Source organism: Stegostoma tigrinum, chromosome 26 (assembly GCF_030684315.1).
Source record: "Stegostoma tigrinum isolate sSteTig4 chromosome 26, sSteTig4.hap1, whole genome shotgun sequence".
Taxonomy (NCBI): domain Eukaryota; kingdom Metazoa; phylum Chordata; class Chondrichthyes; order Orectolobiformes; family Stegostomatidae; genus Stegostoma; species Stegostoma tigrinum.
In genome coordinates this window covers 39,608,857-39,636,339 of record NC_081379.1, presented here as the reverse complement: position 1 = coordinate 39,636,339, position 27,483 = coordinate 39,608,857, and the positions used below count along the sequence as shown (strand labels likewise).

The following is a 27,483-nucleotide window of genomic DNA, read 5'->3' as shown; positions in this document are numbered from 1 at the left end:
TAGTTTGAACCCCAGTTTCTTCTGCTTTATTCATTCACAGGATGGGGACATCCGGGCTAGGCAGCATTTATTACCCATAAAAGGACATCAGTGAACCAGATGGGTTTTTCCATCAACTATGGATTCAGGTGATCATTAATTCTTAATCCCAGACATTTATTGAACTCAGATTCCACCATCTGCCATGGCAGGATTCAAACCCAGGTCCACAGAACGTTAAAGATAATGGGAACTGCAGATGCTGGAGAATCTGAGGCAACAAAGTGTACAACTGGATGAACTCAGCAGGCCAAGCAGCATCCTCGGAGCACAAAAGCTGACGTTTCGGGCCTAGACCCTTCATCAGAAAGTGGGGAGGGAGTAGAGGGTTCTGAAATAAATAGGGAGAGAGGGTGAGGTGGACCGAAGATGGATATTGGAGAAGATAGGTGGAGAGGAGACAGACAGGTCAGAGACGTGGGGATGGAGTCAGTAGAGGAGAGTATTGGTGGGGAGGTAGGGAGTGGATAGGTCAGTCCAGGGAGGACGGACAGGTCAAGGGGGCGGGATAAGGTTAGTAGGAAGGAAATGGGGGTGCAGCTTGAAGTGGAAGGAGGGGATAGGTGAGAGGAAGAACAGGTTAGGGAGGCAGGGACGAGCTGGGCTGGTTTTGGGATGCAGTGGGGGGGGGGGGGGGGGGGGGGGGGGGGCAGATTTTGAAGCTTGTGAAATCCACATTGATGCCATTGGGCTGCAGGGTTCCCAAACGGAATATAGGTTACAGGAACAACAACTCTCCGGTGGCATCGTTGAGGCACTGCAGGAGGCCCCGGATAAACGTGTCTTCTAAGGAATAGGAGGGGGAGTTGAAGTGGTTCGTGACTGGGAGGTGGGCGTAGGTGTTCTGTAAAGCTCTATATTGGGGAAACCAAGCGGAGGCTTGTGGCCTGCTTTGTAGAACACCTATGTTCGGTTCTCAATAAACAACTGCACCTCCCAGTCGCGAACCATTTCAACTACCCCTCCTGTTCCTTAGACAACACGTTCATCCTGGGACTCCTGCAGTGCCACAACAATGCCACCCGAAGGTTGCAAGAACAGCAACTCATATTCTGCTTGGGAACCCTGCAGCCCAATGGCATCAATGTGGATTTCACAAGCTTCAAAATATCCCCTCCCACTACTGCATCCCAAAACCAGCCTAGCTCGTCCCCGCCTCCCTAACCTGTTCTTCCTCTCACCTATCCCCTCCTCCCACCTCAAGCCGCTTCCCCATTTCCTTCCTACTAACCTCATCCCACTCCCTTGGCTTGTCCATCCTCCCTGGACTGATCTATCTCCTCCTTACCTCCCCTGGCTCCATCCCCGCCTCTCTGAACTGTCTGTCTCCTCTCCACCTATCTTCACCTCTATCCATCTTCGATCTGCCTCCCCGTCTCTCCTTATTTATTTCAGAATCCTTTCCTCTCTCCACCTTTTCTGGTGAAAGGTCTAGGCCCGAAACGTCAGCTTTTGTGTTCCTAGGATGCTGTTTGGCCTGCTGTGTTCATCCAGCTCCACATTTTGTTGCCCCAGAACATTACCTGGGGCTTTGGATTAACAGTCCAGCATTAATACCACTAGGCCATCACCTACCCAGTTCTCTCAATGCCTTTCCTACGCATGACACTGCAACTTCTTTCAAACCTATAGCTCCTCCATTACTCTCTATTTCTCACACTGGTTGCTTGTTCATCAACCCTTCCCTTCAGTAATTATTAGCTATCGTAATTTCTTTTTGTTTCATTGCTGCTACGTGATGAATGTTAGCTGGCAATTTTCTTCAGCCACTGAACAGAAACTGTTTGAAAACATGTCCATTGGGCTAAGAGGTATTCACTTGTAACTTGTAATTCTAACTAAAAGATTATTTTAAAAGAGTGTAAACATTGGCTCTGGTTGTATCCTTCAATTAGCCTTCAACATTTTCAAATACCTTGGCTCAAGATTTCCCTCCTCAAATCTGTTCATCCTGTATCCGACTTCACTATTTTCCTTCAAATCTAGGTCTAAGTCTTCGATGAAAGTTTTGGTATCCCTTTGAATATTTCTTTCTGTGATTTAGCATTCATTTTTGTATGCTCATGGCTTTGCTTGTTTTCAGGTCCATAATTCAGTGGATTTACGATATCTCAGTTTCCATTCAGTTCAAATTACACCCACTAAGTGCATTTGATGACAGGAAGACCACAAATGCCAACACCTGCTCCCCTCAACTAATCCTCGAAGTACAGCTGCTCTCCTGGAACAGGTTACCAGATGTTGTACAGTAATTCACAACAGCATCACTTTGACCAGGAAGCAAAAGTTAAATCTTCAGAATAATTCTATACCAAAAAATATTCAAACGATTTTACGAACGAGTGGAGTCTAGGACTTACGCGGGACACAAAAGCAGAGGAGTTAGCAAAACCCAAAATATCAAATTTAAACCACAGAATTGTCATTAGAAGAGATCAGACTGCAGTTTTGCAGAACTTGCATTTCTTTTTAGTAAAAATAAATTTCCAGTCAAGCAACTGAGAACAGCAGCAGATGCTTTGACCTTATCTTCTAAAGCAACTCCATCCTGGTTTCTAAATCACAACCTATAATTCGCTCAAAGTCTGAGAATTGGTATGTTTGCTCTCTTCCCCAACACCCTCATTTACCTTTCAATGGGATACCATATTAGATGTTGCAGATCTGTTTGGAATAAGCCCTGGTTAGAGGGAAGAGAGAGATTTGAATTGGAGCAGAGCACCATAGAGGTCAATTATAGATCAGTCCCTGCCAAATTTGCTCTTTAGCCCTGTGAGTACAAAAGAGCCAAGGCAAAAGAAATCATTTCAAAAAATATCCAGGCCTCAGTAAACACTGTGTTGTGCAATTACAAACTCGCATCACTGAAATGCACGAAATGCATTGTGCTGTTTTTCCCAAGGCTTTAAAAGAAGAAACAGGAGTAATTTGCTCCTCCCTTAGTTTTCCAGTCCAGCTATAATACAATCCCATAGCGCTGTCCCTCTCCGAGGTGCTCTGTCATTGTGTTGGCACCCCTCTCATCATTGACAGACAGACTCCTGACCGGATCTTCAGCAGGCCAGGTCAAGAAAACACAGTCAGCAATTAAAAATGAACTGAAAACTACATTTCTCATGAAATTTAAGATTAAAGATTAGGATTAGAAAGATTTCAAATTTCTATCTGGGTCTCAAATAGTCAACCTCCTAACCTGAGGAATGGATGTTTTAACACAAGGAATGGACAAACTATTTTCTGTCAATCACTATGTCTAATGAAATTATAAACACACGCATAAAGAACACACTTACGATTTTGCTACAAACAGCGGGAATCTTCCCTTTAGCTCTCATTCAAACCGCAGTTTGATTATATGTCAGCATTTCTTGTTCGTTGTTTGAGAAGTAAAAGCAATTTTTTTGGAAACAAAAATTTTAAAAACACTCCTGAAAAGACTAGAATGAGAATAAGGACAGCAGCAAATAACATTTTAAGTGAAATTCTAGCCAAGACTAAAACTAAAATATCACTAGAGTCTGCAAAGAAAAGTTACTAGACTAAAACTACAACTAAAAGTTTCTTCCAAAGAGTATGAAACTAAAACTTAAGGCTCACAAGACTATAGACTAAAATGTAAATGATTTCTAGAACTAAGATATTACGGTCCTCCACTACCTCACCTACATGGTCATTCTATCAGAGATAGCTTTGCTAAGCTGCCTCTGGCTCCGGTTACTGTGGAAACCACCAGGAATGTTAGAGGAGGGAAGGGGAGTGGATTCCACAGCAGCCTTAAACAGGAGCAACAACTGCACAGGAGCCGCTGGTTATTTTACCCCCTCCCCTCCTGGACGGAATGAATTGGCCATTTGGTCAAGGCAAAAGTGGGTGAAACTTACTCTGTCCTTGGAAAATGTCAGGCCTGCACTTGCTGCTTGGCAGTGACCACGTAGCAGCAACGCTAGGTAACCTCCCTCAGCCCAGGGGGTCCAACGTAGTAACTTTTACTGGGTAAGCTCTCACGCTCAACACGGCCTTGCTGCTGGCTGCAAAATCTGAGTTTCACAGACTAGAGACAGGAGTTAGGCAAGTCTGAGCATCCATTTCGCATTGTCAGTGACTGTGACTGGCTTTAGCTCCCTTGGGTGGTTGGAGATCAATACAGGGTTGGTGAGTGCAGAACTGTATGGGTAGAACGCACCAGAGACCCTGAGAGTGCGAGCAAGTGAGACGGCGAGACAGCAATGGGGCTATGGGACACCCAGATAGAGAAAGACACAATGGGTAGCTCTAGCGCCTAGTGAACTGGCTACAACTGCCTTTCCTTTAACAGACATAGCAAGGCACCAAGATTCTGAAGCTATCCAGTGCATTACAAGGCCCATCTCAAAAATCTCCATCTCAAACCTGAAACTTAAATGGAAGAGCCACATCTCATCAAGCTGTAACTGGCTGCCCACCACTAGAGTCCCGTTTACCCATTCAACCTTCTGCTTCATCAGTACTTTCTAGCAGCAGAGTTACCTGGTGCTTGGAGCATTTTACCTATAAGAGGTAAGGATCGGTACAGGAGGGTAGCATAAATTAGAGTCCACTGTGACTTACTAAATTACCAACACGCTTCAAAACAGGAAAGTGCAATTCCATTTCACTAACTCATAAACCCATGCTCTCCAAATTGTGCCCAGGAAAACTGGAAAAGTCTTCAAGCTCACTTTCAAACCATTTTGTTGAACCTCAATCTAAACAAACTCCTTTAGTCATAAACTCCCACGTGCCACAAACACTGGCTCACCCTTTGTACTAATGTACCACCCTTAATAGTCAGTCAACAATTTGGCCACTTTCCTCTAGAACATTCTCCACTAACCACCATGCTGCACCTCCTCCGCCTTCTCTGTCAAAATCCGTCCTCTGCCAGCCATAGAACCTTCCTCCCAATTGTACTTTGAACCATTCCCCATTATCCAGGGACACATTAAAAAGGTAATTTTGTTGGTACATGAGGGCTGGTTACTGAACAGAGGGGTTGCTGTTTAAACTGGAGTTGTAAAATCTGGGAAAATTGGAAGGGTTGAGCCAAATTCAAATTTAGGTGCCCCATAACTGATCAGAAGAATTTGGATTTTCAAGTGTGCGTTCCATTTACTGACCCAGCGCAATTGACTTGAACATTAGGCTGTGTTTTATAAACCTCCCTCAAATAAATGTCAGTCCAGGTCTTCAGCAGGGCCTCGAAGAAAGGGAGCCTGGAGACTTCAATCTGACAAAAGGATTTACAGTTTCTTTTGTTACTTCTCTGAGCAACACAAAAGAGCCCAGCAAACCATTGTTCTGTCTGATGATCCCACATTCCCATTGGCCAAGGAGCTAGTGTTCACAGCTCCTAATTTGTATCCTAAAGCAGTCCGAAGCGCCATGGAAACAGAGAAGATTAGTAAACCGTGGGGTAGCTGACCAATCGGGGCTGGATGGTGGCTGAGGGGTGGACAGTCATCTCAGACAGTTGAAGGTTAAGTCTGAGTGGCAGCAATTCTCCTCATGCCCATTGCCTTAGCATTCCCCTGGAGAGCGCGCAGGAGTGTTCGCCTATTCTCCTGTCACTTCTGACCGGCTTTGCGTGCCAGCGCTGAATTGAGTCCCGAACAAAAGAACCTGTCTATGACTGCTCCTCTCGTCCTGTCACCATGGTGACCGTGGCACCAACAGGGAAGGTTGGGCAGGCTGGGTTTGAGTGTGTGTGCGTGTGTGTTTGTGTGTGTGGTGGTGGAAGGGGGCTGCAGTGTGGAGATGGTGGGGGGGGGGGGGGGGGGGTGGGGAGTGGCGGCAGCCGCAGCGGCTCTGAATGCAGCTGCTCAGTACACAACACTAAAACGACAAGCACCAAGACCCTTTCTTCTCACCTTATTCTGGGGGTGGGGAAGAGGGGGGCCCACTGCCAGAGAAACTTCAGGCTTAACCTGGAAAAATCTGCAGCAAGAAAAAACGGCATGACCCAGATTCGAGGACGGATGTGAACAGAAACATAATGAATGCAAGATGCAGCGAGGCTCACGTTTCACTCACCTTTCCAAACTGGTCAAAATACTGCTTGACATCCTCCACTGTGGTATTTACAGATAATCCGCCCACAAAGATCTTCTTTGTTCTGGTCACCATCTATCAAAAATTGAATGGGTTCCGGTTAAAGTGGCCAAGTGTCTCTCCGATAGGTCTCAGAACAGCCCGAAATACAAGTCCAGCGCAACCAAACAAAAAAGACAGACCAACAAGACAGTAAACACAAAGTTCTCTTGTCAGTAACCATCCTGGCTCATTTATCACTACAGGTGCACATACACCGCATTTCAAAACCATTTGAGATGTCTCAAACCACCTTATAGCCAAGTAAATACTTTAGAAATTTGGTCACTAATTGCAGTGCAAAGTCCCACAAACACCATTGAACTGGCCAAGTTCAGTGATGATGCTAGCTGAAGGGTAAATATTGGCCAGGAATAGCCCCTCTTCTACCCGAGCGGGCAAGAAAATGTCTCTGTTTAACATCCCATCCTAAAAGCAGCACCTCAAATACTGCAGCAAGACTGTTATGCACTGTTCATTGCATCACCTCCAATACCCATGAAATAATCGCACCCAGGCTTATAACCAAGAGAAGCATTGTCAGAAAGTTCACAGGCTCTCAATAGTTACAGTACAGATGGTGCAAAGAACAAGATTAGCAAAGATTCCTGTTATCAGTGGCCACTCCTAGAGCATGCTCATGTGGACAATTTGACTCTGGGAAGCCAACCAATCAACCAAATAATTATAAAACACATCAAGATTGGCCACTTGGGCAAGATACTGAAGGATATCCAGTTCACACCAACAAGGAACCTTACAGTTGCGTAAGACAATATTTCAGATGTTCTTTTTTGGAGCAGGTTAAGGCAGGCAAATACCACTGATCCAACTGCACGAGACCCTCTGTGATTCTACTATGGAGAAACACAACAGATACCCACGATGACCTGCGTATTCTCGGAATGCATTCAGTGACCTGTCATCATTTAGTGGACAAGAGAAACGAGGATTGGGGAACAGAACTCTAGCAAAATTCCTTTCATTTGAAAATTAAACAAAAAACAAAGCGACATGATACTGAAGAACACAAAAAAAAAATTAACACAATCAGCACATGAAAACTGTTCTCTCATGGACCAGAGATGAATCAGTAGGCACTTTTCATTGAAAATCTATTTAAATGGAAATTCCTCATTTGAGGGCAAGCCTTTCTAATAGAGGGCTGACCTAAAGGCTTGCACCCAATTTGCTGTTTAACTTCAGAGCGCAGGAGAGTTAAATGCACACACTAACTCTGTGTTCACACTAAATTTAAGCCATTTTTCCCTGTCCAGAGGTACAGGATCATGTTAGTAGGGACAAACTGGTCTAAATAAGCCCAAAACCAGGCAGTATCCTGTGACCAAGACCCTAAATTTGCTCTGCAATTGCTTCAAAACACCTTCCAAAGCTAGTGCATCTCATTTGCCTCGAGGCACTACACTCCGAGGTCCCTGTCTTTTGGCAATCGAGATGAACAGCAGCCCTTGAGGTGCAGGATGTTTCCAGATTCCACCTCAAATACACACCAAAGCATCTAACCCCCACATAGAGGATGACTGGGTTTAAGTTGGGTTTAGTGACAATGTCCCCAACAGACAGCCTGCTGCTACTCTCAAACAAAAGGCCACTCATAGATATTAGGAATTCAGGTCAAGTATTGGACAGCTGCCACCACATACTTCATACTTCGAAGATTTAATAAAGTTTAAATTTCTTTAGGTCCATCTCAGGTTTAAAACAGGCACAAAGTCAGTAGGCCCTCGGCCTCAATCTTTTCAACAAACATCAGTCACTTGTCACACTTACACAGATAGCACACTAACTTTAAACAAATTAATTTCAGACCAAATGGCCCATCACTAACAGCTCATGGTGAGTCCCAGGGCAATGGGGGAGGGAGTGAGTGAGTGAGACACTTATTTCCAGTGGGAGCACTTTAGGTCCACCCTTAATTCCACACAGAATGTTGCTGTACTGTCTCATTAACAGCAAACTCACTTCCAAAACTGAAAGCTTTAGATTTTTAAAAAGCCTGGAGCACAGAATTTAGGCAGACACTTCATTGCATTCATGCGGAACTCTTAAACAAGACACTAAACCACAAAGGTGAACTTAAAATCATGAGGGGCATAGATAAGGTGAATAACCAAGTCTTTTTCATAGAGTGGGGGAGTCCAGAACTAGATGGCATAGGTCTAAGGTGATAGGGGAAGATTTAACAAAGGGACCTGAGGGGCCACTCGTTCACACAGAGGGTGGTGCATGTATGGATCAAACTGCCATAGGACGTGGTACAGAAAAGAACAATTACAACATTTTTGAAAAAAAGACATTGGAGAAGTGCATGGATAAGCAAGATTCAGGGGGATTTGGGCCAAACAGAGGTAAATAGGATTTAGGAAACCTAATCAGCATGAACAAATTGGGTTGAAGGGTCTGTTTCCATGCTGTATGACTATATGACTGAGTATTTTCTGAAGAGTAGGGCAGTTCTCTCTGGTGGTCAATTAACCAACAACTAAAAACAGATAATCTCGTGATGATCACACCACTGTTTTGGGGCTTTGCTGTTGGTAATTTAGCTGTCACATTTCCTCAATACATTAGCAACTACAAAAGTGCTTCATTTACTGCAAAGCAAAGGGTCCATATAAAAGCAAGTTGCTTCTTTTTATTTAAACTTACAAAGAATTATGTTTCAGTGGTCCAGAATTCCCGTAGGGTAGGCATGAAGCCTATTTTGTTTCACACTACCCAATTTGCCTAAAGCATCCAAAACAGGTATTAAATTAATGCATGGGTAGGATACCCAACACAGGGCATTTGATAAAATCAGTGACCCAATTTTGGGCTCGAATTTCTTTGGGTACTTTTGAACAACAGCATGAGCCTCCAAACAGGCTAGGCATGGTCTAAATTCTAACACAACATCTTCAGATGACAATGATAGGAAATCAACAGAAATTAATTTTTATTTTTGACAAGTATAGCTAACAGTTCCACATTCGGTGAAATCTGGATTCAGTAACCTAACAGGACTTCCTGTCTGAAACTGATCCCCCACAGGGTCCCAAAAACAGGCACTTGTCTTCACTGCAGGAATAAACTGTCCCCGTTTTCCATTTTCCTGCTCTTGTCGAACAGTCAGTACAGCTATCAATGACATCAACACGAGGCAGCCCTAAACCAGGGAGTCAGCACTTTATCAAAAATAACGATTTTAAAAAACCCAAGCAGGCACTGGCTCCGAGCTGAAATTTAAACTCCTGTTGTACGTGTATCTATACAGAATAAAGTTCATGCTAATGGGGAATGTGACTCATAAGAAGGAGCAGAAGGAGGCATATAGCAGACTAGAAGTTTATTTTCAATAAATACTCTCCTGTGGTGCAATGGGAACCAATTTAAATCTCCTTTCAGCCCCAGCGGAACATGCAGCAGGAGCACTGCTGACAAAGCAAGGATGACACTTGCTATTCTGGGATCATGTATGGTGGTTATTAATGACACACCCTGATGCAGTGCTCAGTCTCAACAGTAACAAGGCACAGCTTGTGTGGATCTGGTGTGCCAATGATGGCAAACCTTAAATCTGTCGGAAGGTCTGACATGCATCAGGTGCTCCTGTTAACCTGTCAAATAAAAATAAAAAACAATGTGGATGCTGGAAAACTGTAACAAAACTAGGAAGGGCCGGAGAAATTCAGCAGGTCTGGTAGCATCTGTGGAGAGAGAAACAGCGTTAATGTTTCAAGTCCAGCACGGCTGTCAGACCCAAAATGTTAACAAATGTCTCTGCACTGATGCTGCTAGACCTGCTGAGCTTCCTGGCATAAGAATTTTTTTTTTTGCTTTTATCCTCCCATATCCTGACCTGGGTTGCCAATATTCCAGGTGTTCCCCCAAGGTACTGATACACTGTCAGAAGTGCTGGCTTTCAGATGAAGCACTAAGCCCCTGCCCTCTCAGCTGAATGCACAAACTCCATTAGATGATTTGACAAGAGCAGTGGAGTTCAATATCAATGTCAACCAACATCTGTCTATACCATTAGCTGTGGGTTCTTATTGTGTATAAACTGGCTATCATTATTCATACTTGCAAAGCATTTCATGACCTGAGATTGTGAACAACTCTATTTAAATGCCAATCTCTCTTCCTTACTGCATGGAAGCTATTAATGCTTTGCCAATGAACAAGGAACCATCATCCCAGCAGCACTCCTGGGCTGTAGTGTAAACACAAATGCAGTTAATTCTCCTGCTCATAATTTTGATTCAGCAGATATTTAAATAGGATGTATCTTCAGGTAACTTTGACATAGGGTGGATGAGACATTAGATCATTCAAAATTAGAATTAAAGACCCCACGGTTATTTTTAAACATTAGAAGATTTGTCCCAAAGTCTTGATACATGCCCCTCTCCAAACCAACCCCATCAGAAACAGGTTAACCAGGGGAGGTGATGGTCTAGTGGTATTATCACTGGACTGTTAATCCAGAGACACAGGTAATGATCTGGCTCAAATCCCGCCATGACAGATGGTGGAATGTGAACTCAATAATAATCTGGAATCAAGAATCTAGTGATAACCGTGAATCAATTGCCAATTGTCGGAAAAACCCATCTGGTTCACTAATGTCCCTGAGGGAAGGAAACTATCATCCGTACCTGATCTGGCCTACATGTGACTCCAGACCCATAACAACGTGGTTGACTCTGAACTGCCCTCTAGGCAATTGGGGTGGGCAATAAATGCTGCCTAGCCAGCAACTTCCCATGAATGAATAGAGCAAAAAAACGTAAATTTGCTGTTTCTGGGAAAGAGAGAGTTAATTAATTAACAATTTGCTTGCAAATCGGCAATGAAGACACTTCAATCTAATGACTTGGCTGAGTGCACGCCTCAAGTTCACAAAAGCTACTGCTGTCTATAAACTCAAGAAGTAGAGGGGCAGTCTGTAAAAAGGAAAGAGTGAGCAAGAACAAAAAGGAGCTGAGATCTTAGCACAGGATGCAGTTATTGATCGCATCTGTTTTGTCCCAAACTTCTCAGTTCCGCTAACAAGTAGGCTGCGGTGCTGCACCCAATCCACATCTACCAGTGGACAAACTCCTCATTGCAATACCCATCTAGGATCAGGTATAGCACTTCAGTGAAATACCAGAAATCTGCTAGTAGGCATCAGCACCTTCAAGAGAAAATTTGTGGAAAAAAGAAACTTGGGGATGTTTGCTCTCCTTTTAGCTTCCCAACAGCAATCAATACTAGTGTCACGTTAAGATCTTAAAGCTAGTGTGCGAAGCCAAGAACAGATTGCACATTTGACAATGTGAACACGAGAACTGAAGACCAGAGAATGTGGTACAAAAGGAGTACAGCTATAAACTAGAATTGACGCCCAGGCTGCAAAGCTTTATGCATTTATGTCTGTGATGTGTCAATAAATGCCCACAACAGATGTGCAGCAGGGAGGTGGAACCCATGGTCTCTGAGTAGATCTGCTGAGACAGACAGACTTGCTTTGCTTTCCAGGCCAGAAGGTAATTCAGAGAAGGGCACATACAAATGTACTGGCGTTAGGCCACCACCAGCAGATAGCTGCATTCTTTCAAGGTGCTGAAACCCCTTCAAAACAGGAAGCAAGATAAACCAGACCACAGAAAACACTGTTATCCTGGTAATCTCAACATTACTAACATCAATGATAATGGGAACTGCAGATGCTGGAGAATCCAAAATAATAAAATGTGAGGCTGGATGAACACAGCAGGCCCAGCAGCATCTCAGGAGCACAAAAGCTCACGTTTCGGGCCTAGGCCCTTCATCAGAGAGGGGGATGGGGTGAGGGTTCTGGAATAAATAGGGAGAGAGGGGGAGGCGGACCGAAGATGGAGAGAAAAGAAGATAGGTGGAGAGGAGAGTATAGGTAGGGAGGTAGGGAGGGGATAGGTCAGTCCAGGGAAGACGGACAGGTCAAGGAGGTGGGATGAGGTTAGTAGGTAGGAGATGGAGGTGCGGCTTGGGGTGGGAGGAAGGGATGGGTGAGAGGAAGAACAGGTTAGGGAGGCAGAGACAGGTTGGACTGGTTTTGGGATGCAGTGGGTGGAGGGGAAGAGCTGGGCTGGTTTTGGGATGCGGTGGGGGAAGGGGAGATTTTGAAGCTGGTGAAGTCCACATTGATACCATTGGGCTGCAGGGTTCCCAAGCGGAATATGAGTTGCTGTTCCTGCAACCTTCGGGTGGCATCATTGTGGCACTGCAGGAGGCCCATGATGGACATGTCATCTAAAGAATGGGGCGGGGAGTGGAAATGGTTTGCGACTGGGAGGTGCAGTTGTTTATTGCGAACCGAGCGGAGGTGTTCTGCAAAGCGGTCCCCAAGCCTCCACTTGGTTTCCCCAATGTAGAGGAAGCCACAGCGGGTACACTGGATACAGTATACCACATTGGCAGATGCGCAGGTGAACCTCTGCTTAATGTGGAAAGTTATCTTGGGGCCTGGGATAGGGGTGAGGGAGGAGGTATGGGGGCAAGTGTAGCATTTCCTGCGGTTGCAGGGGTAGGTGCCGGGTGTGGTGGGGTTGGAGGGCAGTGTGGAGCGAACAAGGGAGTCACGGAGAGAGTGGTCTCTCCGGAAAGCAGACAGGGGTGGGGATGGAAAAAAATGTCTTGGGTGGTGGGGTCAGATTGTAGATGGCGGAAGTGTCGGAGGACGATGCGTTGTATCCGGAGGTTGGTGGGGTGGTGTGTGAGAACGAGGGGGATCCTCTTTGGGCGGTTGTGGCGGGGGCGGGGTGTGAGGGATGTGTTGCAGGAAATGCGGGAGACATGGTCAAGGGCGTTCTTGACCATTGTGGGGGGAAAGTTGCAGTCCTTGAAGAACTTGGACACCTGGGATGTGCGGGTGTGGAATGCCTCATCGTGGGAGCAGATGCGGCGGAGGCGGAGGAATTGGGAATAGGGGATGGAATTTTTGCAGGAGGGTGGGTGGGAGGAGGTATATTCTAGGTAGCTGTGGGAGTCGGTGGGCTTGAAATGGACATCAGTAACAAGCTGGTTGCCTGAAATGGAGACTGAGAGATCCAGGAAGGTGAGGGATGTGCTGGAGATGGCCCAGGTGAACTGAAGGTTGGGGTGGAAGGTGTTGGTGAAGTGGATGAACTGTTCGAGCTCCTCTGGGGAGCAAGAGGCGGCGCCGATACAGTCATCAATGTAACGGAGAAAGAGGTGGGTTTGGGGCCTGTGTAGGTGCGGAAGAGGGACTGTTCCACGTAACCTACAAAGAGGCAGGCATAGCTGGGGCCCATGCGGCTGCCCATGGCATCCACTGTACCCGGTGTGGCTTCCTCTACATTGGGGAAACCAAGCGGAGGCTTGGGGACCGCTTTGCAGAACACCTCCGCTCGGTTCGCAATAAACAACTGCACCTCCCAGTCGCAAACCATTTCCACTCCCCCTCCCATTCTTTAGATGACACGTCCATCATGGGCCTCCTGCAGTGCCACAATGATGCCACCCGCAGGTTACAGGAACAGCAACTCATATTCCGCTTGGGAACCCTGCAGCCCAATGGTATCAATGTGGACTTCACCAGCTTCAAAATCTCCCCTTCCCCCACCGCATCCCAAAACCAGCCCAGTTCGTCCCCTCCCCCCACTGCACCACACAACCAGCCCAGCTCTTCCCCTCCACCCACTGCATCCCAAAACCAGTCCAACCTGTCTCTGCCTCCCTAACCTGTTCTTCCTCTCACCCATCCCTTCCTCCCACCCCTACCTACTAACCTCATCCCACCTCCTTGACCTGTCCGTCTTCCCTGGACTGACCTATCCCCTCCCTACCTATACTCTCCTCCCAACCTATCTTCTTTTCTCTCCATCTTCGGTCCGCCTCCCCCTCTCTCCCTATTTATTCCAGAACCCTCACCCCATCCCCATCTCCGATGAAGGGTCTAGGCCCCGAAACGTCAGCTTTGGTGCTCCTGAGATGCTGCTGGGCCTGCTGTGTTCATCCAGCCTCACATTTTATTACTAACATCAATACTGGATTACAAAAACATGTCCAAAGCCAGGGAGCTAGCTAAAGATGAAAGGGTGCTGGTTGCGAGGTCCTGCAGACCTTTGATTAAAATAGGATTATTGAAAGCTACATGTCTTCATCCCAAACCTCTCAAAACATCCTTAAATCCTTTCACAAATTGTGAAAAGACCCTTCAGCTCTGCAAATGGGGAAAAAAAAAATCAGCTATGGATATTTTAAGTAGTTTTAAACTGAATTACTGGTGCACGGTCATTGCAGATGTGCTCAACTGCAGTTCATTTTCATTACCTAGACTGCATCTCACTCCCCTGAAAAATTTAGCACAGAGTACAAGTACAGTAACGTCACAAGAGAACAATTGTTTGAACTCGCAATGTAACAATTTAGACATACATCAGCCTTGCATCACTGCTGGGGATTTCCTACCAAGCAAATTCATGGCGGCATCGACATCACAGGGACTGGTCTCAAAAAAAAGGGATACAGTAGATGTGGCCAAGCCAGAACTGTTCATATCCAGAGGAAAAAAAGTAGTATTAGAAAACATAACTAGCAAGTTTTGAGAAGATTTCTAGCTCAGGTTGAGGTTCTGGATGTGAGTTTGCTCGCTGAGCTGGAAGGTTCGTTTTCAGACATTTCGTCACCATTCTCGGTAACATCATCAGTGAGCCTCCGACGAAGCGCTGGTGTTATGTCCCGCTTTCTATTTATCTGGTTAGGTTTCCTTGGGTTGGTGATGTCATTTCCTGTGTTGATGATGTCATTTCCTGTTCTTTTTCTCAGGGGATGGTAGATTGGCTCCAAATCAATGTGTTTGTTGATGGAGTTCCGGTTGGAATGTCATGCTTCTAGGAATTCTCATGCATGTCTCTGTTTGGCTTGTCCTAGGATGGATGTGTTGTCCCAATCAAAGTGGCGTCCTTCCTCATCTGTATGTAAGGATACGAGTGATAGTGGGTCATGTTGTTTTGTGGCTAGTTGATGTTCATGTATCCTGGTGGCTAGCTTTCTGCCAGTATGTCCAATGTAGTGTTTGTCACAGTTCTTGCAAGGTATTTTGTAGATGACGTTCGTTTTATTTGTTGTCTGTATAGGGTCTTTTAAGTTCATTAGCTGCTGTTTTAGTGTGTTGGTGGGTTTGTGGGCTACCCTTGGTATCTACTCTTGGCATCAGGGTAGCCCACAAACTTTTGGTACTTTTGTGAACACAGAACCACTAACTAGGATCGGTGGGCATATGCTATTTTTATTGCAGAAGATTTTAACTAAAGGCTTGAAAATCATAATCCCATCTGTTTTTTCTGCAAAAAATAAAATAAAACCAGTAGTTTTCCTTCTGACGTACAAAGGACTACTATTCTCTATGTATAGAGTGGCTGAACAATCACAATTTGTTCAATGGAATAGCAGGATTTCAAAACCCATGTTTCAAGGGTTGTGTTCCCCAAGCCCAGATATATTCTTCATATTTACCATATAACATACAAAAAGTGACTATTAGCACAAACTCAATCAATTCATTGGCATTCCATTCATTCACTGAATCAATGCTTTACTGTGATTATGCAAAACATTTATTCTCACGTTTAAGTCAAGAGTCTCACGAAATGTGAAATAATACTGGTCTCAAAATATAGAGATATCACAGTAAACTAACAGCCTACCAACCATTTCTCATTCACAGGGTGGGGAGTAGAAACAGCTCCACGACACCATCCCAGCTCTCACATACTTGTCACATTCTTCTACACAAACTGAATGATCAAAACTGATCATCACTGGTAGGGTACAATAAACACCTAAGCTTTGGGAGGGTATTTCTATCCAGTTTGTGATGTACATTAAATCTCTCACTGATCATGTTTCACACAGCTTTTAGAAGCTGAACTACTTTCTCCAAAACAGATTTCATTACAATCAGACTCTTATTTTTCTGGTGTTGAGGTGAGCTATAGACACACAAGGTTAGCGCACCGTTTCTTAATCCATAGAACTACGGGGCTCAGCTGATGATAAATGAAGTGAAATAAAGTAAAGCTATGCTTCAAGTCCTGAGAAACTACAGCTATGGGTTAAGAGGCAAAGTTTTGTGACAAGGACAGTGGAGCTGTAAAAGTGTCGCACGCTAACACTGGTCGGAAAATTATTCCACTCCACAATTTGATGAGCAAATAATGACAAGAACAAAGAATCTGGCTTTCCAATGCAGACAAAGCTTTATGGAAATTTAATTAGAGACAGCCTATTGGTGTGTAAATATGAGCCTGCTTAATTGTTTTTGAAAGTAAAAGAATCATGGAGATATGTGAATTCCACAGACTCAGCTGTACAGATCACTAAGTGCTGCAATTCGGTCTCTATTCTGTGCTGTGTTAGCCAGTGTCAGTAGGGTCTGTGGCCTCACCAATACAGAAAATGAGCTGAACCTGAGAGGGCCAGCAGCACTAACGGAACTGAGTCCAGCACAAATGGCTACCTTCATTACAGATGGGTTAAGAGAAGAAATGCTGGAAGATTGTAATCATTTGATTACCATCTAAAATCAGTGATTCTTTGACTCCCATATAGTAGCAGCTCCTGTCCCCATCTAAAATCAAACAGCTTACCAGAAATTAAATCTCGCTTTTACCAACCGCGCCGATCATTATAATTTTCAGGACAAAAGAAGGACTCTGCTTAAGTGCAGTGCACTGAAACCACATCCAAGCTGCCACAGAGTTATGCCCAGCTGTACGACTCACTCCTATCCAAACTATATCCCAAAAAGTTAACGCTCCAAAGTAGAATTCAGACTTTCCCATAAAAAGAGGGAGAAATAAACCAATCCAGGAAGAATACCCTAACATCGCTGAATAGATCCAAACACAAAAATGGAGCAGCATTTACAAAGCTCTGGAAACAGAAGCAACCCTGCTTGATCTCTCAGTACAGTGCTTTTCAGGAGACCCAGAGAGGGTAGAACAAAAGTTGAGTAGCATTCCTCTATTGAAGCTGCTTTGCTGGAAACACCGTTTCCTGCCACCAAAATACTACTGGCTGCACTAGTAAGTACTAGTGCCACACTTGCTATGGCTGGATTTTCAATGCCAGTTACGATTTAGTAGCAATTATCAATTCTTTCAACATAGCTGTCAGCTCCCTATCTATCCCCTCAGGCCAAACCCCAGAATTGCCCACATTCTTTATACCTGGTTGAATGACTGCTTTCATGTGTCAATAGGAGCGATCCAGATTGTTCAGGTAATTTAATATCTCACTGGCTAAAAAACAAGAATGCTGGAGAGTCCATGACCCAGTGTTACAAGTAGGCCATTATAGAGTCATTGAAAGTGTATACTTGAGTGTTGATCATATTGAAGGACCGGTCCCATTTTTCCCCTCACTATTTTTGATTTCCACTTCTTTAAAAATGATTGTCATTTGTCTTGTCCCATTTTCATGATTCCTTCCTGTACGACATTGCATACCTATTTCTTCATGGTTTCCTGTGCCGTGAGTTGAGAGTAGGTCACATCAAACTCAGATGTTGCACTCACTGAAGATCACAATACTTCCCAAAAATTGCAGACCAATCAGCAGCCATTAACCTGTTTGCCCAGCTGCAATGAATTCATAAACCAGAAGTGCAGGGACTTCCAAGGCCCAGGAGGGAAACAGTCATTGGGCCTTGGGGCATTGTATTAGCAAACAAAATGGCTACACTGCCACAAACACCATTCCAACAGCAAATAACTGCATCTAAGAATAGAAGAGTGCAGAAAGATATGAGGGAGGGAAAAACCAAGAGCACAAGTGAAAACAGAAAGATAGCTAAGACACAAAGAGGAAGGGACAGTAGTTGCTAATGTAAGTCTGATAAAAGCAGATGTCTTATCCAAAGACTACTCTCCATAACCTGCAAGGCACACCAAGACAGCTGGGGAGACACAACCTGCTCCAAATAGGATCAACCACTATTCTGTATCCAAAGAACATTGGTAAGGTATACTTCCTAAAAAGAGAAGTGAAGGGACTTCCTGGTGCACTGTGCATTAAGCACTCTGCTTAGCGGTATGCTGATATCAAGCTGAATGGCATTATGAATATTCAATGATCATTTCAATAATTGATACAAGTATTCTATTACAAAGCTAATCAACTGCACAGTCAGCAACATCAGCCTTTTGACAACTAATTCTTTCAAGTCTGAAAGACACAAATAAAAGTTTGGTTTCTCATTTGCAAGAATGATGCAGTTCTTGCCTTCCCACCCACACTCCCTTCAAGCTGTTATCGACATGTTTGCGCTCTCGCAGTGTCATTCAGTAACTATCCAAAGCGAGGATACCAGCTAACTACTCATCTTCCAGGTCCCTGCCCTATAAAACCCAAGAATGTGCACCAAAGTAATACATTTCAAACCAATTCTTAGATCTGGTCCCTTCATCACTGACCAACTGCAGAAAAGCACTCTCCTTCCAGATTTCTGCCAATACCTCGAAGATCATCACAGATGAGAGACAATAAGTCACCATTCACACTTTCATACCAAAAGGGATTCACTATTTGGTCTGCTCAGCCCAATGTAGTTGGGGTTGCACCTCTAAACATTAGTGTGCAAGTACAAATATAATTAGGTGGCCCATGAGAAGTTGACCTTTAGTCAAGGGGGCTGAAGTAGAAATTTACAAAGTTGTGTTAAAAATTGTATAAAGTTTGGGTTAGACTCCTCAGGGATATGGAGTCGAGCTCTGGATGCTGCATTTCAGGAAAGATACGCTATTGATCTTGAAGGGAATACAGTACAAAGTCACCAGAATGATAGAGACCAAAAGGAAAGGTTATGAAGATAGACTTTATTGTCTATGCTTGTGTTCCCTTGATTATGGATCTAATTAAAGGATTCAAGACAACTGCAGGATTTGACAGTGTACGTGGGGAAAAAAAACTTTTGTTTCAAATGGTAAGATCCAATACAAGGGATTGTAACCTTGAAGAGAGAGAGGTCATTCAGAGATGGCATCAGGAAGCTCTTTATACACAGAATTCAGAAATCCAAGAAGGTGAGGAGGAAAAATTCAAAACTGAAATCAACAGCTTTTTGTTTGCTACATCTAAGGATATAGAGCAAAGTCAGGAAAATAAAGCGGGGGTACAGCCATGATCTAAATGAATCAATCAGTACAGGCTCAAGGGGCTTAAGAGCCCAATCCTCGTGATGTCGTCATTCTTGTGATCATACAGGGAAACTGTGGGCTGCAGAAGATATTCTGCCAATCTATGCTGGTGCTCCAGTGCATTGTCCTGCAGCTTCAGCAATTATTGCTAGTTTTGGTATGCCAGTGGTTCAGAACCAGATGCAAAATATCTGTAGTTTCCAATTCAGGATAACTAACAGCAATACACCTTACTCAAGCTGTACTGCACAGCATCAGATATCTCAAGTCTCAAATACAACATCACTCTCTGCCCTTGATACACTTCACCCAAGTCAGGTTGTTGAGGGTACAGGCTATGAAGGCTCCTGGGTGGAACATGATCTAGCCTGATAGCCCAGTAAGTACTGTACTTGAAGAGATGCTGCCTTTCAGATAAGATATTAAACCCTCTCAGGTGAGAACAAAGATCCCACGGTACAATTTTGAAGAGCAAACCAGTTCTACTTTATCCAGATAACATGCAGATATCTCACCAAAAGATGACTGAAAAAGCTAACCATTTTTCCATGTTTCCGCTGATGGGTGAGTCCAGAACCAGAGGACACAGTTTTAAAATAAGGGGTAGGCCATTTAAGACAGAGTTGAGGAAAAACTTCTTCACCCAGAGAGTGGTGGATATATGGAATGCTCTGCCCCAGATGGCAGTGGAGGCCAACTCTCTGGATACTTTCAAGAAGAGATAGATACAGCTCTTAAAGATAGTGGAATCAAGGGTTATGGGGATAAGGCAGGAACAGGATACTGATTGTGGATAATCAGCCATGATCATAATGAATGGTGGTGCTGGTTCGAAGGGCCAAACGGCCTACTCCAGCACCTATTGTCTATTTATCACAATACTGTTGTGGGAGCTTGCTGTACATAAATTGAGTGACACGTTTGCTATATTACAACAGTGGTTATATTTCAAAAACACTCAAGCGGTTGTAAAGCGTTTCCAATCATTTTGAGCTTCTGAAAGGCATTATATAAATACAATCATTTCGGGCTTCTGAAAGACATTATATAAATACAAATCTCTTTTTCCCATGACAGACAAATTACTACAATAAACATCACTGAGGCAACTTATTATTTTACCATCTCTTTTTCTCTCATTGGAAAAAAAAGTAAGACAAAAAACTTTCATACTGTATCCATTCCACTGAAAGTCTGTTTGGACAGACCAATAGTGTGGGAAATAGTGAAACAAAGCTGCATGGAGGATGATGAGAAAAGAATGATTAATGGAATGCCACTGTTTATTTTACCTTGCTTCCCATGGCAACCAATATTGAACTCAGCATGTCCATAAAGGTTAAGAACGGTGGAAGAGCCATTAATCTCCCATTCAATCCTCTTGAATGCGAGCAGACAATGGATTCACCAAATGATTCAAGCTGCCTTTCCTCTGGCGCTAGCTCACTCCCTCACAGCCCTCACCAATCACTCCATTCCCCAAACTCACCCTGTGCCCCCTACAATAGTTCCAATGTGAAAGCTTGATCTTCCGCATCTGCCAAATCCAAAATGCCCCTTGAATAAGCCATCATTTTCTTTACATGTTACAAAGCTAAAATTATGCCCACTCTCAACTAGGAAGGATATAGAGTTTTGATTCAGTTTACTAGGTATTGATAGTCTATTTTTTATTGCTCCCCCTCGAGCTGTGAAATAAACTAAAACTGAACTACTACCAAAATATATTTTTACAATCAAATACATTTCAAATTCTTTGCAGAACGTGCCAAAGAAACAAAACTAGCTTCTTTGTCTCGCCACTTTCTTCCTCGTCGTTCCACAGTTTGCAGTTTGTTGCCAGCAGAGAGGATGACACGATGTGTGCCCAACACGTGCTGTAAATAGTCACAGATGTCGCAGAGCCAGATTAAGTCATAGTGGCTTTTTATATGAATCAACCCAGACAACATCAAGTGGATGCAGTTAGACTCAAGCAAGGCAAACAACAGCCAAACATGCACACACACATGCAAAGCCAAGCACACGCACATCAAACATCACTCATGATCCATATTTGTTGAAACCCACCTCAGGACCAATGCACACCCTCAAATGTAAACATGGCCATCGCTGATTTGCAGTCATCGCTTGCAGAGATTTCAATCGCGTTCTCATAGTCCCTTTTCAAAATCTATTTCTCTGTAACCCACCACAAACACCCTGCCCCAGGTTCTCCCCCGGCTTTTACTGACCAGAGGTTTGGCTCCACCTTGCTGTCACCCATACTAATAGAATGGGGCCGCAGTGTACAGTTTTATTTGTCTGTACACTAGGTAACATATTTCTTCAGTGGAAGGAGGAGGCTCCATCACTCGGATTACCTTCAAAATGACTCATCATTGCAAACCAATCTCACATTGCTTTCCTACCAAGCGCAACAAAACTCTCAGTCTCTCCAAATAAATCAGTCCAGGAAAATTTAATAGATACAGCCAGATGGGAAAGTATGTTTTGTGTATTTATGTGTTGTATGCAACACAGCTGTCAAGGTGATTTTATGGTGGAGAGCAGCTGATGGTACTCAGGTTAATCTCTGCTCTTCCCCCTCCCCACCTCCACCCCCCCCAACAACTGACAGCACTGATAATATAAAGAACCCAACCTCCAAAAACCCAACACATCAAAACACTGCAAAGATATGTGTACATTAAACTAAGAGCGAAAATAAACAAAATTCCCTCCGCTTTCACAAGAATTTGCTGCCTCCACATATGATTTGGAATAATAACGTGAATCAGGGAAAATGGCAGACATTGGTCTAAAATCTTCAAGTGCTACTCCTCAGCAAGAGATTTTATCATGAAGTTGAAGTATCACTCCAGCTGAGTGGGAGTGGTCATTCCCTGGAGTCAGCGTTGCGTGTTTAAGACCTACCCCAGAGATTTAAACACTGTCTGGGTTGACACTAGAGTCAGTATTCAGGCCTATTTTGTGTGATGTGCTCTATAAATGTAAAAAAAACACTAGCCAAAACCAGGATCAAAGACATGACAAAAAACAGCAGATTCAGGCTGAGAAACGGAGAAATCAAAAACAATTTCTTTCATCTTGTTGATCGGAATACTTTAAAATACTTAAAAATAAGCTGAATTTTGAAAGCAAAAAGGGAGGGCCAGGAAGAAGGGAGGGAAATTGGTTGAATGGCTCATTGTCTGTTTGCCACCTTCCATTGGAGGCTAAAGGTGAAAACAGTGACAGTGCAACAATGGAAGCGAAAGACAACCACATTTTCTCTCTTCCCTCCTCCTGACCCAAGTGATTCCTTGACTAAGGGAGACTCAAGAACAATGTAGCATGTTAAAGTGTGACGACTAGTCACCCAGATGACCAGAAACAAAAGTTCACATGAACACATGAATTAGCAGCAGGAGTAAACCCCTTTACAGCCTGTTCCAGTATTCACTAAGATCCCAGCTGAACAGATTACTCCACATTTATGCTCAACACTAATAACCTTTTATCTCTGCCTTAACAATACACTTTTCTCCCCCCACCTTCTTTTGAGGAAGATTTCAGAAGCTTCATAGCCCTCAAAAACAAAATTATTCATCTTCAACAGTCACTTGCTTATTTTTAAACAATGACCCCTATTCTAGCGCTTCCAAGAGGGAAGCATTTTTCTACATCCATCCTGTCAAAATCACTCAGTATCTTACATGTTTCAAAGCTTCTGTGAATACAGGGCTAGCCTGTAAATCCTTTCCTCATAACACAACAATCCATTCATTCTAGGCAAAGGTAAACTATCTCTGAACTGCTTCCAAAGAACTTGTATTTTTCTTTAAATAAGAAAACCATCGATAATGCTATGTTCATCATTGGAGTCTCACAAATACCCTGTACAAGTGAAGTACTATCTTTGTGCTTATTTTCCATTCCCCCACAATAAATTATTGTATTATATTACCTTTCCTAATTACTTGCTGCACCAGCATATTAACGTTTTGCAATTCATACACTTGGACACCCAGATCTCTCTACATCTTAGGCTCTGGAATCTCTCACCACTTTGACACATGCCTTTTTACTCTTCCTGCCAAAATTAACAATTTCACAATTCCCCACATTACGCTCCATTTGCCAGATCTTACTCACTCAACCTATTTACATCCTACTGGAGCCTCTTTATGTCCTCTTCACTGCTTATTTTCCCTACATATCTTTGCGACATCAGCAAATTTAAGCAACCATGCCTTCAATTTAATCACTCAAGCAATTTATCTAAATTGTAAAAAGCCCCAGCACCGATCTCTGCGGTACAATACTCTATGTTTTGCCAAACAGAAAATGCCCTACTCATGACTACTGTTTTCTGTTAGCTAGCCAATCTTCTAATCATGCCAATGTTATGCCCTGCACCATAAGTTCTTGCTTTCTACAGTAACCTGTGATGTGGTACCTTTTCAAATGCCATCTGAGAATCTCATTAGACTACATCCATCAGTTCAACATCCATAGCGTGTTACTACCTCAAAAAGAGGCCCAATAAATTAGTTAATCATGATTTCCCTCATAAAATCATGTTGGCCCTGCTTGATTATCTCAAATTTTCAAAGTACCCTGCTTTCACATCTTTGATCATTCCCATAACAGATGTCAAGCTATATGCCCTATAATTTCCTGCTGTCTCCTTCCTTTTGTGAACCAAGGTGTTACATCTGTTTTCATTCTAATGGAATCTTCCTCAATCTAGGGAATTTTTGAAAATTAAGAAAAACATCAACAATCTCACTAGGCATTTCTTTTCAGATCCTACAACGAAGCTCATCAGAACCCAAGGACTTGCCAGTACGCAGCTCTAACAGTTTGCTCAGTACCTCTACCATGATGATAGCAGTTTTCTCCTGGTCCTCCCACCAACCTTTCATTTTCTGATTTACAGCTATTTTTGCAATGTTCTTTCACCCTCTATACTGAAGAATAGTCAAGAGCCACAGAGCGATACAGCAGTGCAAAAGGCCCTTCAGCTCAACTCATTAATGTTTTCCTTTGTTTGCTAAACTGAACTAGCCCCATTAGTCTGCGTTTGGCCTATATCCCTCTATACCTTTCCATTCCATGTACCTGTCCAAATATCTTTTAGATGTTGTCATTGTACTCACCTTAATGCAAAATGTCGGTACAATTCACCTGCTCTTTCCTTTTTCTCCATTATTATTTCCCCAGACTCACTTCCCATAGAATAAACTTTATTAAAAATCTTAAAGAAAACTCCTCTTATCTGTTGTTATGTTTCTAGCTAGTTTTCCCTTTTACTGCAATATTTCCCTCCTTATCAATTTTTGCCTACCATCTGTGCTCAATTATATACTTTTTCTTCATATTTGACACTACCTTTAATTTTTTTGAGTTCATCACAGACAGGATTTTTCTCTCTCATTAGCATATATCTACTGCATATTCTGAAATATCTTAAATATTTTGCACTGCACCTCTCTCGACCTACCACTGCCACAGAACTTGGAGGAATTTAAATGCAATTATTTAATCTAGAATTTCTTTTTGAAAGAAAGATCGCAGTGAAAGGTGACCACGAAGCTACTGAATCATCTTAAAAAGCCATCTAGTTCACTCATGTCCTTCAAAGGAAGGAATCTGCAATCCTTACTTGTTCTGGACTACATACAACTCCAGCCCCACATCAGTGAGATTGACCCTTAATTACCTTGTGAAATAGCTAAGCAAACCGCTCAACTGTGTTAAACAGCAATTTAACTTAGCTATAAATATAGCTGTACCAAATAGACAACAGCAGCTCACCATCACCTTTTCAAAGAGCATGTAGGATATAACAAATGGGAGCTTTGTCAGCAATGCTCACATCCCAAAGTCAGTTACATCGGAGGCACAGGGAAGGTACACTTGCACATGGATCTCTCTGCATCACAAGATGCCCAAAATTTACAGATATTCCCCCACCTGCAACCAGAGCTTCTGAAAAACACAAATAAGGCAAGAACAGTATTGTTGACAGCAAGTTCTGTGACACTTTGGATGCAGGACAGGCTCTTGACTTATATCAGATCACAAACGAGCAAGGTACCCAAGGTAATCAAACTATTTCTCAGCAAACCAACTCTCAAGGTGGGAAGGAAAGAAAACTAGGCAACAAATTAACATTTATAAAGATGCAGCCCTAGTGCAAGTAGAAAGGAAAGTAACGAACTGAGAACAACTGCAACAAAGATTCACCGATACAGACACAGAAGCAGCTATGAACAGTGAAGATCAAAGGGTTTGGGGTGGAGAGATGAACACTTTAGCATTACACACAGGCTGGTGGTTTGCTTTGTTTTCTATTTTAAGGCTCAACCAAACAGTAACTTGCCCTCGGGCTAGCTGGCAAGTGGAAATTTCCATTTCGAGACATTGGGTCCTAGACCCCAATTCTCAATCAGCACTCAGATGGTCTTTAAATTGAAGTACCTCATTCAGAGTGAGGTGAGGGGGGATGCCAGCTTCCACAGCTGAGCTCTGAATAGAGTAGCGCTCGACAACATCAAAAGAAATAGAAGAATGCGGTAATCCTTATTTATGAATTCCAGAATCCAATTTCCTCTCTCGCCTTTCAAGTTGCCTCAAACAATAGCTGCCTTTGGTCCAAGCAAAGCAAAGCACAGCCTCATTCTCATCTGAAGCAAAAGCAGATCTGCATTCAGCCATTAAAAGTCCGCACAGCACCATCGTCAGCAAACCAGACGTTGCCTTCCCTCAGCAAATCTTGAAGCCTTTCCACTTGCACAGGATGCTGACTGTAATAACCCAGTCACACCCACACCGCGCTCCCCCCCCCCACTCCCCGCAACCCCCCATCTCTCCCAACCAGTTTACCTGCACACTCAGAACTGAGGGTATAACACTCTATCCTGCAGTCAAAGAGACTGAAATCCAATTAACAAATTCATGAAAGCCAGCCAGGCTTTGAAAAGATTGAAAACAGCAAGTTGGGAAAGAGTAGGATACAAAAATTTGTTTGGATCCAAAATTTGGCTGGGGTGTGAGAAATTAAGAGAAAAGGAGACCGACTGCGAGTGCGTGGATGTGGAATTTCAGAAAGAATCGGGTGACGCTGGAATGGTTAAACGAAGAGGTCTGGAAGTAGGCTGTGATACGTAAACACTACCACAGACCATTTGATGCAAATGGCCCATTTCTGCATTTTAATTTCTATGTAATACTGCAATGATGAGCTAATTCCTACTGCACAAGTACCTTCCATTCAAGTGCTTTCTAAACTGGGACTAAAGTTGAACAATCCCTTCCTCGGCCCAACATATTCTTGTCCGAGTCACGTGGTCAGGTTCAGGTCTTATCCCAAGACATGACTGCCGCACTGAGGTGTTGACTTTTGGGGGTGTGAAAGATTCCACTCTACTTGTTTAAAGCAGTGGAGGTATCCCTCTTTTTGAAACAGGTAACTTCAGAATGTCATTTATTCCTCAGTCAACATAACTAATGGTGTTTACCATATGGCTGTCGGTGGGAGCTGGCTGTGTGCAAACTGACCACTGCATTTCCCATATTTCAAAAGTGCCTACACTTTAAGTGGTTAGCATTGGCTGAAAGAAAAGTCAAGGTGGTTTACAAAGCTCTATGTAAATGCAAGGCTTGTTTTCTTTGGGAGTAAACTGCAGGCCTGGCCAAGTTCAAATAATTCATTGTGGAAGGGAAGTTCACGTGAAGCATAAGCACCAGTAAAAAGAAGCTGGGTTGAAGAGTGGTAGGCTCTAAATGACATTGATCCAGCTCTGACCTTCCTGCTCTGTATCTAGCTTCAACTTTGAATCGCTAGGTGTCAGCCACCATCATGATATAAACTTTGAGTCATAGCAGGAGGGGAGAAACGTAAGCCCTTAGACCAGCAACAGCCTATATATAGGATTGAGCCAAGAACATGCTGCTTGCGATTAGCTTACAGGTTGACAGTGAAAGAGCAGGGTTTCAGTAAAAAGGCACACTGATCAAGAATAATTCTCATGTGTCATATCTGACTGTGAAAACCATTCACAACTCCCAAGATTTTGTCCTTCCAACCTTGGACAGAATTTTCAAAAAGAGTACCACAACTACATAACACCAGGATAAATTACTGATATTCTCCGATTTCTCA

The 27,483-nt window shown here is 43.4% G+C and overlaps 1 protein-coding gene across 2 annotated transcripts in view; it reads right to left on the bottom strand.

Moving 5' to 3' along the window:
• msi1b (musashi RNA binding protein 1b) overlaps positions 1 to 27,483 on the bottom strand; it is a 190,945-nt gene that overhangs the window by 141,972 nt on the left and 21,490 nt on the right. For both annotated transcript variants that reach the window (XM_048556060.1, XM_059655114.1), the window contains one exon: positions 6,088 to 6,180. In XM_048556060.1, coding sequence (XP_048412017.1) covers positions 6,088 to 6,180 — 93 coding nt within the window. The remainder of the gene's footprint in view (positions 1 to 6,087; positions 6,181 to 27,483) is intronic.